General features: G+C 36.2%; 1 protein-coding gene across 1 annotated transcript in view; it reads left to right on the forward strand.

Annotated features, from left to right (window-relative positions):
- Positions 1-15,183, forward strand: part of SMC1 (structural maintenance of chromosomes 1) — a 551,991-nt gene that overhangs the window by 257,859 nt on the left and 278,949 nt on the right. The window contains exon 14 of the mRNA XM_090412308.1: positions 10,108-10,166. Within this exon, the coding sequence (XP_090268434.1) occupies positions 10,108-10,166 (59 nt within the window). The remainder of the gene's footprint in view (positions 1-10,107; positions 10,167-15,183) is intronic.

Raw genomic sequence — 15,183 nt, forward strand, 5'->3', positions numbered from 1 at the left:
AATAGAGGCTGTCAGGATCAGATTTTCACTTTACGACAAATAATCAAGAAAGCATGGGAATATAACAGAGATCTGTATTTAAATTTTGTCGATTTGGAAAAGGTATATGACAAGGTGCCGAGAGAGAAGCTATTCAATACGCTACAGTTATATGGTGTCATTGGGGCATTATATCAAGCAATACTTAGTCTTTATTTGAGTTGTAAGTCAGCAGTTAGAATTGAAGGAAGTACAGGAAGATGGTTTAATGTTAAATCTGGTGTGAGACAAGGATGTACATTATCCCCTCTGTTATTCATTCTCTATATGGATCACATTATGAAGGAAAATTGTATTAAACATGATATCAAAATTGGAGATGTTAATGTCAGCTCTTTGCTTTATGCGGATGATGTTATACTTATAAATAAATCCTCTACAAGTCTGCAAGATTCTCTGACTAAATTGAATAGCTTGTAATAGATATGGTATGAAGGTCAGCAATAAAAAAGACAGTGAAAATAGGCAGAATCATTGAAAATGTCAACTTCATTGTGAATGGAGAACCTATAGAACAAGTAAAACATTTCAGCTGCTTAGCACAATTTTTAGTGAAGACGGTAAATTAAATTTGGAAATAGATAACAGAATCACCAAAGCTGTATGTTAGGAAGTCAAATGAATAAATTCATATGGAATAAGAGAGAAATTAGTCGGAACACTAAATTAGCTGTATACAAGACAGTGTTCAAACCAGTTTTAACTTATGGATCTGAGAGTTGGGCCAGAAGTAAAACACTTGAACAAAGACTAGAGACGGCAGGTATGAGAGTCCAGAGAAAGATTATAGGCGTGACCAGATGGCATCAATGGCAATAGCATATTAAAAACGAGGATATTAGGAAAGAACTTGACATTGTCAACATCCAGGAATGCGTTAGCAGAGCTAATCTCAGGTGGTATGGTCACTTAAACAGAATTGGCTAAGATAGATTAGCAAAACAAGTGTTCTCTGCCCGGTTGGCAGCAAAACGACCCAGAGGAAGACCAAGATATAGGTGGATTGATACGGTACAAAGTGCCTTAGACAATAGAAATATAAGATCTGATAATGTTGGAGTCTTGACAAGTAACAGACTGATTGGGAGGAAAATTGTAGATAGGAAGTTAATAATGATGTAATTTTTTTCATGTACTACTGTCATATCCTGTACACCCCCTTGAGGGTACATGGCAGGAATTTGTTGATGATAATGATAGGTTTATCTGAAGAATGGGGAATTTGTCTTCAAGAAGATGGCAGCCCTTAATAACTACTTTCTGGAATACTAGAATGAGTGAGCAAAACCTTTGTCTGCGAAGTGTACTCACCTTGCTTTTTGAATATTTTAATTTGACTATCTTTTTTCTGAAAACCTGACAGAAAACACTTGTTTTGCTAACCTTCCCTCTCCCATTCTGTTTAAGTGACCATATCACCTGAGATTAGCTCTGCTAACGCATTTCTGGATGCTAACAATGTCAGGTTCTTTCCTAATAGCTTCGTTTTTAATATTATATTGCCATCAATGCCATTCACACCCCTAATCTTTCTCAGGACCCTATCTGTGGTCTCTAGTCTTTGATCAAGGGTTTTATTCGTAACCCAGCTCACGGATCCATAAGTTAAAATTGGTTTGAACACTGTCTTCTATACAGCTCATTTAGTGTTTTAACTAATTTCTCTCTTATTCCATTTAAATTTATTCAGTTGACTTCCGACCATACTGGCTTTGTTGAGCCTATTATCTATTTCCATATTTAATTTACTGTCTTCACTAAAAATTGTGCTAAGTAACTGAAATGTTTTACTTGTTCTATAGGTTCTCCATTCAGAATGCAATTGATATTTTTGAGGTTTCTGCCTGTTTCATTGTCTTTGTCTCGTTATTGCTGATTTTCAAAGATTCAAAATGAAAAAGATATAAACATAAAAATTGCAAAATATTTAAAAATAACAGGTGTAATTAACTCTATATTTAAACCAAACCTAGTTCAAAAACGAACCATACTAAAAGTATACAAGATTCAAATAAAGACTATTATTATTTTTAAATAAAATTTATTCAACTGGTATCCCCCCCCCCTCCCAATAGATTAGAAAAAAGCAATTGTGATTTCTATCTTTAAAAAAGGTAATAGAGATAACCCGAAAAACTATAGAGGTATCAGTATACTAAATTCCTGTTACAAAATATATAGCAGAATCTTAAATAGCAAACTAATGAAATATTCCGAAAACTCTATTTTAGAAGTAAAGAATGGATTTAGAAAAGGATGATCATGTAGAGACCTGGTCTTTTGCCTAAAATTAATAATAGAGAAAAGAAGGAATACAATTTAGAAACACATATTGCATTTATTGACTTTGAAAAAGCATTTGACAAAGTTAAAAGAAACATATTATTTAACATATTAAAAGAAAGAACAATACCAAATAATATCCTAAAAGCTATCACAAGTATATATGAAAATAATCACATACAAATAAGATTAAATCATGAGCTATCATATATGAGAGAGATAAACCAAGGGGTCCGACAGGGATGTCCCCTCTCAGCAACTCTTTTTAATATCTACTTAAATGAAATAATAATAAAATGGAATAAAAATTTACATTAAGGAATTAAACTTTCTCCTACAGTAAACTTAAACACTCTCCTCTTTGCCGACAACCAAATAATAATTAGAAATTCTGAAGATAACTTACAGAAAGCTATTTTTGATATAAATAAGATAGCCAAAGATTATAGTATGATAATATCAACGGAAAAATCAAAAACTATGGCCTTTAAAGGACAACATCTGGCAAGGACTAAAATAGTAATAGATAACAAGATCTTAGAACAGGTGAATTCACATAACTACCTAGTGTGTATGATCACATATGAAAAAGATATAAACCTAAAAATTGCAAAATATTTAAAAATAACAGGTGTAATTAACTCTATATTTAAACCAAACCTAGTTCAAAAACAAACCAGACTAAAAGTATATAATACATTAGCCCTACCAGTCTTAACGTATGGAAGCAAAATCTGGACAATAAAACAAAAAGACAAGCAAAGATTAATAACAGCAGAAATGAAGTTTATGAGAAAAACTGCAAAGTATACACTACTTGATCACAAAAGAAACGAAGAAATTATGAAAGAATTAAATTAAACTAAGAACCAGTAATATAAAAAATTAAAAAATATAAACATAAATGGATGGAACACGTTCAAAGAATGAAAACAGAAAGATTACCAAAACAAGCCTTAAAGTACAACCCATTAGGAAAAAGAAAACCAGGACGTCCTCTTAAACGATTCAACGATAACTTCTAAGGCCGGAACAGGCCATGCTAGGCCTATATCCTTGATACACATGATGATGATGATGATTGCTGATTTTCATACCAAGTTTATTAAAACAGTTATTCAATTAGTAAGGGAATCTTGCACACTTGTACTGGATTTATTTAAAAGTATAATGTCATCTGCATAAAGTAAAGTGCTGAGATTCTTCTTCTTTTCTTCTGCAGCTTCTCCCACTTAAGTCGGGTCACTGTTGATGATGAGTCTCCTCCACACCTTCCTGTCTTGAGCTGTCACCACATCCAAGTTCTTCATCCTTAAGTCCTCTTCTACCAGCTCCCTCCATCTCTTCTTTGGCTGCCCATGCTTCCTCCTTCCTTGCACATCCATCTGCATGACCCTTCTTCCCACACATTCAGCCTCCCTCCTCATCACATGACCAAACTATCTCAGCCGTGCCTCCTGTATCTTCGCTCCTAAGTTCGTAACTTTCACTGTTCCCCTCACATAGTCATTTCTCAGACGATCCTTTCTGGTCACACCGCACATCCACCTAAGCATTCTCATCTCTGCTACTTCCATCCTGCTGATGTTATTTTTCCTCAGGGCCACAGTTTCTATAGCATACGTCATAGCTGACCTCACTACTGTCCTATAGATTGTGCCTTTCAGATTGATCGGCACTCTCTTATCGCATAACACTCCAGCCATCTCCCTCCATTTCCTCCAACCCGCTTGTATCCTGCATCCCACTTCCTTCTCAGTTCCTCCATCTCCTTCCACTATTGAACCTAAGTATCTAAAGTCCCTCACCTTCCTGATGATATTTCCTTCCAGCTCCAGATCTGTCTCCTGGCTGCCGCCCACTGTGCAACACATATATCCTGTCTCACTTCTGCTCAGTCTCATACCTCTCTCTTCCAGTACTTTTTTCCATCTTTCCAGTTTAGTTCCCGCTTCTTCTCTTGAATCTGCACACAGCAAGATGTCATCTGCATACAACACTGTCCAAGGCGCATCTTGTCTCGCCTCCTCTGTCACCACCTATATCACAATGTTAATTAAACAGAAACGGACTTAATGCTGACAGATAAAATTTGAGATTAACATCTCTAATTTTGATACCAGGTTTAATACTGCTTTTCTTCATAATGTGATCTATATAGATAGTGAATAACAGTGGGGGATAATGTACATACTTGTCTCTCACCAGATTTAACATTAAACCAACTTCCTGTACTTCCTTCAATTCTAACTAATGACTTACAACTCAAATAAACACTAAGTATTGTTTGATATAATGCCCCATTGGCACCATATAACTGTACCGCTTTGAATAGCTTTTCTCTTGACACTTTGTCATATGCCTTTTGCAGGTCTGCAAAACTTAAACACAGATCTTTTTTATATTCTCACGATTTCTCAACTATTTGTCATAAAGTGAAAATCTGAACTTCTCTTAAGTCTGAATCCAGCTTCACCAAGCTTCCTTTCTACAATCCTTTTCAAACATTTCTCAAGATTTATATTTGCATATACTGGTAAGATTTATACTTGCATAAATCTTACCAGGAACACTCAGTAGGTAAATACCTCTGTAATTCTCATGTAATTTAGTTTTATTTCTGTTTTTCTATATGGTGTTGGATTCTGATTATATAGAGATTGGAGTAATCATTTGTTTCATAATCCAACATGATCTTCCATCACATAGGCTAGACTTGTAAATATTATTTAATGTAATTCGCTTGTTTATAATTTAATATTCATATAACTACCTTTAACCTTATTTAATATTTAATTATTTAATCAAAGATATATGTATTAATAATGAAAAGACTGTATTAAATATTATTAAGCTATTTAAATTATTATTATGTTAATATTATAAGAACTTGTATTTGATAATTTAATTGCGCATTAATTGAAATGTAAATATTCTTTATTTATTCCTAAATAGGAATAAATAAAGAATATTTACATTTTTGTAGAAGTTTAGCATTATGCAATACCTCAATTTTATTATATTTTGTTTGGTTGTCATGGAGACGTGAACGAGCACGTTTTTGGAACAGAATGTGGGGAGAAAGCTGAAAGTTTACTAAAAAGGAATTAGTTAAAGAGATCACAAGAAGAATTTAGGCGGGAAAAACGGATATAAAAAGCGAGGAACGCTGGAAAAGGGAGGGCATTAGAGATTTATAAGAGAGAGGATTGTCATTAGGTTGGAATAGGATCATTTGGCATTCGGGAATTACAGCGCGATAATAGCGAGTCGGCAAGTCACTCAAGCAGCTAATAAAGTCTACTAGTCGAGAGGCGGTTAGCTAATAAATTGTAGAATTACAATTATAGCTACGAAGACAGCTGAGTGACTACTAAATAGACTAGCGATATTTGAGTTGAGATTTAATTTCAGGGCCGACATGTCAAGGACACACAGAATCTTGAAACAAAGCACGGAGTTACTAGAATAGTAGAGGCTGTAAAATTGAAGTTTACTGTTAGCTGTGCTTAGAATTATAGTGCCTAAAGAATTGATCGAATGCTGGAGGAATGAACAACCGTGCATATAAAACCTAAAGTTAAGGAATTATTGTGTATTGCCTTATTTCATGAGTGATCAGTAGTACTTTATGCAACAACGTTTATGTGTATTGTGACGGATGATTAATTCAGTTATTGCTTAGAAGAATTTATTTAATGAGTGCTGTTTACTGTTTAAAGTGTTTACAGTTGTAAAAAGTGTAAATGTGTAAGTAGATGAAGACAGAAGATTATCGGTAAGATTATTCCAACTATTAATATTCCTATACAGAGAAGTGTGCGAGTTTCATCCTACAATTTCCCTATACTAGCAGTAACTATTTTGGAAATTAGCTGAAGTGTAAATTTAAAAGTGTTTGTTTGTGAAGAAGTGTTACTGCAATTTTTGTCGTATTTGGAAATTAAAGAACTGTGAGAAGACTGTATTAGAGATAACAAGTTTACCATTGTCTGAGTTTGTATGACAGTATTATCAGAAAGGCTGAAGTGTTTATAATAACTTAATTAGTGATTTGATCCTAAGTGACCGCGCAGTTAGCCTAGTGGCTTTGCGCTTCGCAACCATATGCCTGGGGAAGGAGTGTCCCAGGTTCGATTCCCGTTGTAGACGTGTGGAATTTGAGGATATTCCTCAGACATAGCCAAGTTAGCCAGTCTTCGGCGCGGTCAGTAGGGTTTTTTCCGCCAGTTTATCTGGCGTTTTTCATCCCGCAAGCAGGCAAACCGGTCCCGTGAACATATGCCTCTACATTCAAAAAAATATATCCCCCCCAGCGGCAGGCCAGGCGACGGGTCGGTTGGGAGTAGTACTAACAAGAAGAAGTCGCATCTAAGTAACACGCGGACCCTGCATAGGAAGCGGGAATAACGCGTAGAAGAAGAAAAAGAAGAGTGATTTGATATCCTAAGTGTAAAATTTGTGATTTTAAAATTAAATGTTTGTTTTTGTTTATCTAAAGTTGTATTTTGCCTGAATCACTTTTACTGCACCATTCATAAAATATTCGAACCAAAGCGGGTAAAATAAGTAAGTTAAATATACTCGGCCAGTATATACAATATTAACACCTAAAAGGAGAAATAGTTGAGCTGATTTTTCTTCAGTTCTTGAACTAATTCAGATATAGAGTGGTGCAGTCTTAAAATATAAATTTTCTCTATATTTGAATTAGAAATCAACTTACAACTTATCAGTTGTTTAAGAACATCATAGTGATTAACATGTCAGATCCAAGGTAAAGATTTAGAAGAAGTAGGATCCAACAATGGATACTGTGAGAGCTCTACTCCATTTATCTGGAATTCGTTGCTATGCCCAGGCTTTCTGAACTATGCAGTGCAACCACTGCAAGACTTTTATACCTCCATACTTGGGCATTTCTGGTCGAATATCATCTATTCCTGCTGCCTTTCCACATTTCATGCTTTTGATGGCTTTATCCACTTCAAGTATGGATATGTATTCCTGATTGCATGCCTGTTGAGTATTTTTTACTACTGTGCTCTCACTGCTTGTTTCATTTAGCAATTTTTCAAAATAATTGCTCCATACATCAAGCATATCTTTTTCTCCAGTTTTTATGTCACCTTTATCATCTTTATTTCCCTTTACACTTTCTTCTTATTTTATTTTCTGTGTTCTTGCCCAAGTCTTCCCATGATTTTTGTTTAGCTAGTTTTACATGGTGTTTATCTTTCTTACATTTGTCTCTAAGAGCACAACCTGGCTTATTTGCAAGGAACTTTTGATGTGCTTTCATCTTTTCCTTCACTGCCTCTCTAACTTCCTGTATCCACCATGGAGTTCTGATTTTTCTATCCTTGCAGACAACCTCACCACATGCCTCTCGGGTTGAATCAATCAATGTTTTCTTCAGGGCTTGCCACTGAATCTCCAAGATTTGGTTCCTGTTCTCAAACTCTTTCATTTTTTCTTGAATAATGTTTGTGTATTTTAGTCTACAGTTCACATCTGAGAGCTGCTTAACTTTTATTCGCTTTAAAACTTTCTTACATGTTATTCTTTTCAATATGAAATTCAATTTTATCCTGCTCAAGACTAAATAGTGATCACTTCCAATTTCAAATCCTCTGTACACTCTGGTGTCCTGCACCAGGGACACTGCTCAGGTTTGATGTCTCCTCCCTATTCATGAATGTCCCCCTCAAAGAAACCTTAGAGCTAATCCAAGCTAAATTTCCTCCCGATATCTCAGCCCTATTTCAGTTTACAATGAACTCAGGCTATTTCGTTTGGCAGGAAAAATTCTACAAACAGATAGAGGGGACAGCCATGGATTCACCACTTTCCCCACCCTTGGCCAACTTCTTCATGGAGACGTTTGAAGAGAAAGCCCTAAACTCAGCCCCACAAAAACCTACCATATGGCTTCGCTACGTTGATGACGTGTTCGCTATTTGGCCACATGGCCCGAATTCACTCCTCTCCTTCCTAACACACTTAAACAACCAACACCCTAGAATCAAATTCACCCTGGAAAAAGAGGAAAACAATAACCTCCCCTTCCTAGACACAGTAGTCACCCGCCAACCTGATGGAACCTTGGTTTTCTCAGTTTATAGAAAACCCACCCATACAGGCAGATACATTCACCAACAATCCCCCCCCCCCCCCCCTCACAACAATATGGAGTTATTAAAACATTATTCAACAGGGCAAAAATAATCTGTTCTAATGATCAAGCCCTAACCACTGAACTAAATCACATCCGTGATACTTTCTCAGCCAACGGCTACCCCCTCCAAAAAATCCAAAAAATACTTAACCCAGTTATCCACAACCCACCACCACCTCCCCTTCACAAAAAAGATTACTCTAAATCCATCAGCATTCCCTACATCCGAGGCACCTCGGAAAAAATCAATAAAATCTTAAAAAAACATGACTTGACCACTTCTTGCAGACCACATAGAAAACTGGCATCCCTTATCCGCTCCACCAAAGACCAACCATTTCCCCTAGACTTACCTGGTGTATACCAGGTCCCTTGCAGCTGTGAACTGTCCTTCTTTGGCCAAACAGGCAGGACAGCAAATATCAGAATCTCAAAACACAAGGATTACATCCGATTTCACCAGTACAGCCACTCTGGGCTTGCAGACCACGCTCTGGATACTCGCCACAGAATAAGATGGAAGAAAGCCACAGTAATACACCACAGCAAGTTCAAGTATGAAAGACTATTCATGGAATCAGCCTCGGCCCTTAGGAACATGCCAAACCTCAACAAATTTGCATGAGACTGCCCCGAATTTGGGAAACTTTTATCAGAAGAACTTCAGCCCAAAGGCCAAGAACTACCAATATAGCCCGCCAGGGGGCACCATCAGGACTTTATAAAAATGCTAGCTTCCTAGCTTCAGTCTCATTTGCTGTTATTAGTACTTGTGTGCACGTGTCTTTTTAGTAAGTTCCCAAGAAGATGGCAACGTGACGTTCGCCGAAATATCGGAAAGTATATATTAAAGTTTATTTAATCTATATATCTAGTATACGCTGTCAATTCCTTAAATATTAGTTATCATGTCTAACCGTATAAGCCTCTCAACAAGAATAAAGATCTCACCAGTTTTTGTCTTTTTTGTTTCAGTCTCCCCTGTTATATTGATCTAGTACTTATCCAATTCCTTAGCCAGCTCCATTTCTTTGTCATTCAGGCTTCTTATAATGATAGTGCCAATCTTGAACCCTGGTAATGTTGAGTTGGGGTGTATTTCAGGATTTGTGCCAGTATCTGACTTCTCGCTGTTTGCCCTGGTTCCATGACGAATACAACGAGGCTTTGTTTAACCAGGCAATGCCCCTAGCCAGCATGAAATTCTGTCATGTTTTGATCAATTTATTTGTAATTTAAGCTAATAAGAATACAATTTGGTGTTAGCTAAATCCCAAATTTTCAGCTGATCCTTATTTGTTCAGTAATTAGGTAGGTACCTAATAGGGTGCACCATGAGAAGATGAGGGTTGGACATTAGGTCAGAAGCCCATGTCAGTTCTTCACATTCCTTTGTGGAGGTCTCCTCTCAGTTATACAGCTTTGGAGAAAATCTGTAATTTATGCAATAGGACCATTTTGTAATGTACACTCGAACAACATTTGTATTTAAGATGTTCTTTCATAGTTCCTCACTGACATCCATTCATCATATTTTGTGTTTAAATATAAAATATATAACTGTTTTATTTATTATTATTATTATTATTATTATTTTTTTAAATTAGGCAGTTGCTTTGGATGGTACCTATTATCAAAAAAATGGCTTCATTTCCGGTGGAAGCACGTAAGTAAACTTTTATTTTACTTTCACATACAGTTAAATAAATAGACATTATTTTTTGCCATCATCCAAAGATTTGTATATTTTCATTTCTCTCTTTCTACATAAACTATATCAGTTAACACTAATGCCACCAACCAATCTTGCTATAGCAACTTCCATTAATGTGAAATCATTCACTGTAACAAACTACTGAAAAATACTAATGATAGCAGAAATCATGAAACATTGCTCTGAAGGAAATTCACTATAGCAAATCGTTCACTAAAAGTTTTTTGCTGAACATGAGAGTTATTGTATATTAGTATTTACTTAGTAGTTAGTTTCGCTGATGATACAACGGCCGCGAGTCCCCTTTTACTGGAAGGTATGACACCATCTCAATCCCTCCAAATTTTATCTAGGCTCGGGATCAGCATGGCTGGGTCAGTATTCTTAACTGTAATCCGTGTGTGTTCACGAGGCCAGTTTAGTTTTAGTCTTTCATATTTGAACTTGTGCGGTGTATCACTGTGGCTTTCCTCCATCTTATTCTGTGGAGAGTATCCAGACCGTGGTCTGCAAGCCCAGAGTGGCTGTACTGGTGAAATCAGATGTAATCCTTGTGTTTTGAGATTCTGTTATTTGCTGTTCTGCCTGTTTGGCCAAAGTAGGACAATTTACAGCTGCAAGGGACCTGGTATACACCAGGTAGGTCTAGGGTAAGTGGTTGGTCTTTAGTGGAGTGGATAATTGATGCCAATTTTCAGCAGTACAGTCGCTCTGGGCTTGCAGACCACGCTCTGGATACTCGCCACAGAATAAGATGGAAGAAAGCTACAGTAATACACCGCAGCAAGTTCAAATATGAAAGATTATTCATGAAATCAGCCTCAGCCCTTAGGAACATGCCAAACCTCAACAAATTTGGATGCATGAGACTGTCCCAAATTTGGGAAACATTTATCAGAAGAACTTCAGCCCAAAGGCCAAGAACTACCAATATAGTCCGCCAGGGGGGCAACATCAGAACTTTAGGAAAACGTTAGCTTCCTAGCTTCGGTTCTCATTTGCTGTTATGTAGTACTTGTGTGCACTTGTCTTTGTATTAAGTTCCCAAGAAGATGGCAACGTGACGTTTGCTGAAATATCGGAAAGTATATATTAAAGTTTATTTAATTTATATTTCTAGTGTACGCTGTCAATTCCTTAATTATTAGTTATCATGAAACATAATGATATGCTACATTTAACATGTGTGACTGCTAAAATGTGTAAGTCTGTGTTTTGTTATAATTTTTTAAACTAATTTTAATCTTTCCTTATAGTGAAATAATACAATGCACAGTTTATAACATTTATTCAAATTAAGTGGATATTGAATCCAACATTATTTCTTAGCTGAATAAGAAACTCAAAGATTGAAAATCTTTGAGTTTCAATCTTCTTGAGTTTCTTATTTGGCAAAGAAATAATGTTGGATTCAATATCCACTTAATTTGAATAAATTTACTTTGCCGAAGTGAAGCCTATTGATTCTTTATCTCAGTAATAAATTATAATATTTCTGTATCCAGTACTTTTCTGTAATACATCATGAAACATACGTGTACACAGCCTCTGTGCACTTACCAGTAAAATAATCAGATGAAAAACACATGGAGCAATTGGACAATTCATTAGAACAGGCAGTCAAAGCTAGGTAGTCGTGACAAATTCTTTAAATTCAGGAATTACAATAAAGCTTTGTGAAGAATACTTGCTTTGTTGTAATTCCTGCCAGATTTACAAGTTATAATATATATGGCATAACTTGTGAACAGTTTAGGCTCAGTGTGAGATATGACAACAGGAGTGGGGGTTTCTTTTAAAAATTTATGCATTATGTCCAACTTGGACTGTAGTGGTTTCCTTTTCTTTTCTGCATAAATTTCTACATAGCAAGCAGTTACAACTTGCACATTCTGTCTACTTTGCTTAATCTTTCCATGGTGGATGCAATTCTTCGATCAACCAGACTGTTTTATTAATAGAGGCAAATATCACTACCAGTTCTTTTTTCCCCCTCTCCCACTGCAGACTTTTTTTTTTTTTTTTTTTTTTTTTTTTTTTTTTTTTTGGACTCAGCTTCTTTTTCTTCTGCTTTTTTGCCTGCCTAAAGTATCATCTCTTTAGAAAGTAGCTCAATCTCATCACCTGTTTCTTGTAAGGCTTTACCTTTGTAGAATTCTGTGAATGTATGAATAGATTTTCCATAGCTTCTTCCAAACACCATTTATACACCTTGCTATCCCTTCACTCCATGCTGCATCCGCAAGATTCATATTCCTTCCAAAAGTTTCCGAGGGTTTATCACCTTCAATAGCCTGAACAAAAGTATTTCTTAAATACTAAAGACAATAATCACACCTTGCCCGCCTGGATCAAGTGTTGCAGGAGTGAGTTGGTATTTGGTTATTGTATTAATGGAATATCTGTTGTAAGTGTGAATGGTTGTAAGTTTGTGTGTGTGCGTGTGTGTGTGTGTGTGTGTGTGTCATCATCTAGCATCGATCCACTGCTGGATCCAAGATGATTTTAAGACTGTTTGTCAGAAGCTTTTCTTCCCCATGTCACTGGAATTTGTGCCTGGCCCATTACCACTTCTTGTTTTACACTTTCTGTAATGTAGAAGATTTTGGTTTCATTTCTTATCCAATTATTCCTTTTATGATCCAGTAATGTGATACCAAGCATGGGGTTTGGATAACCTCATAAATTTCAATGCCAATAAAACTCAGCTCTGTATTATTTCCCATAAAAAAGAACTATTTTTTTCCCAGTATCCTTTTTGACAATACCCAAATTTCCAGACAGTTTGACATCTCGCTTCTTGGAATCACCCTCACATCAAACCTCTCCTGGCATAAACATATCACAACCATTGCATCCTCAGCCTCAAAAACACCAGGATTTCTCTTTCGCTCAAGACGTTACTTCACTCCCGAACAGCTATTAACATTATACAAATCCGCCCAGCTATTGAATACTCTCCCACATATGGGGTAGTGCCCCAAAAAGCCGTCTCAAAATGCTCAGCTCAATACAGAGGAGAGCAATTAGACTTATCAATGATCCATCCCTTGTCAACTCTCTCTCCCCACTTTCACAGAGACGTATGGTCTCTGCAGTATGTATATTCTACAGATATTTCCATGGGAAATGCTCATCTGAAATAACATCAATAATTCCTCTGCCCCAGTACTAAGCTCATTGAAACACGTGCAGCTACTGCGCAACATCCCTTCACAGTACACCTAGGAACAAACAGAACAAGTTTCTTTTCCTCTTCCTGCAACTGCTGCACTGTGGAACAGTCTCCCACCTGCTGTGTTTCCAAAGGAATACAATTTAAAGTCATTCAAATCAAATGTAAACAAATTCCTCCTTTCCCAACCCACTACCCATACACAGTACTAATGTACTATAGGTTGACCAACCACCTGTGTATGGGCTCAACATTTAAAAAAAAAAAAAAAAAAAAAAAAAAAACATATTATTATTTTTAATTTATTTTAATTAATTAATTTTTTTAAATTCATTCACACTACCTGCACTCACTACTTCCAAAGGCTTTCCATTTGAATCATTCACCAGTATACAAGAAAAATCTAGCTTTCACCCCTTTCTTGACTGCATTATTCTCAACTTCTATGTGTGTCCTCTCTGGATCCTCCATAAAAGGAAAAATTCTATCATCTAATGGTATCTTGTATGATCCTTTCTAAAGTTTGTAAGTCTCAGTTATATCCCTCTTCTTTCTCTTGTTTGCTAGTGTCTGCATTCCATAAATTCTCAATCTCTGCTCATAAACTGTATTCCACATCCCAGTATCATCTGAAACATTCTACTTTGCACCTTCTCCTCTCTATCTACATCACCTTGGAAACCAAGAGCCTAGATCTGCATGTAGTAATCCAAGTAAGTGATCCTTTACCAGGCCTTGTAAAGGAGCAAAATTATTTCCTTATTCTTTTATGTCAAGATGTGTTTTAGCATTGCAGTTATCCTCTGAGTTGTATTTACAATATTTGCTAAATGCGTGTGCTTGTGTGTGACATGTTAACTTCCTATCTACAAAAACTACAAGATTCCTAGCTTGATCAGATTCTTAAGCATAACCCCACCAACATAATATGCCATTGATTATCTCATTACAGTAAAGTGCATATATTTACTAAAATTTAACTGCAATATAAGAAATATTGAAATGAAATATTCTGCAAGTACTGCATATCAGTACTTGCAAAATGATTTCTTATTCCTGATTACTCTGCCTATCTTTGCATCATCGGCAAACAGCTGTATGTCACTTGTGAAATCCTTTCCAATGTTATTAATCTGAAGACAATAACAATGGTCCAAGGAATGATCCCTATGGGACACCACTGGTCACAAGTAAATCTTGCAGATTTGTATCCCCCCATATATCACTCTTTGATATCTGTGAATCAACCATCTTCAGAACCATGCTAACACTTTATAATGAAATCCCATTTTCTCCAGCAAGTCTTTCATGCTGTATCCTGTCAAAACTTTTACAAGGTCCAAAACTATCATGGTGTACCCATTCCCTTTGTCAAACCTACCAGCAACATTATTATAAAATGTGAACAATTTGCTCAGACATGACTTTCCTTTAGTAATCCCATGCTCTTCATTGCATGGGCTTATTATCAGAGCTCTTATAAATTTTCCAGAATCTTCGCCACCACTCCTGAGATACTGATAGATTGATGGTTAACCCTTTAACTGCTACGGTCGAGTTAACTCGAGTGCAGCAAAAAATGGCGACCTTCTGAGTTAACTCAATTTGAATGGTTGGCGCGCCTCCCATATTCAGGCAATTTTTAGTATGGAAAGAATCGTCATAAGATATTTAAACTTCGCTGGTAGGTTCCTCGTCTATTGCCAACCAATTGAAGTTTATTTGACTTCCATTTCTGTCCTTGTATGACATCTAAAGAGAAAAATTTGAACTGGTGCAATAATCATATTAAGC

The sequence above is a fragment of the Typopeltis vanoorti genome, chromosome 2 (assembly GCF_054136105.1).
Source record: "Typopeltis vanoorti isolate ZY-2024b chromosome 2, IOZ_Tvanoo_1.0, whole genome shotgun sequence".
Lineage (NCBI taxonomy): Eukaryota > Metazoa > Arthropoda > Arachnida > Uropygi > Thelyphonidae > Typopeltis > Typopeltis vanoorti.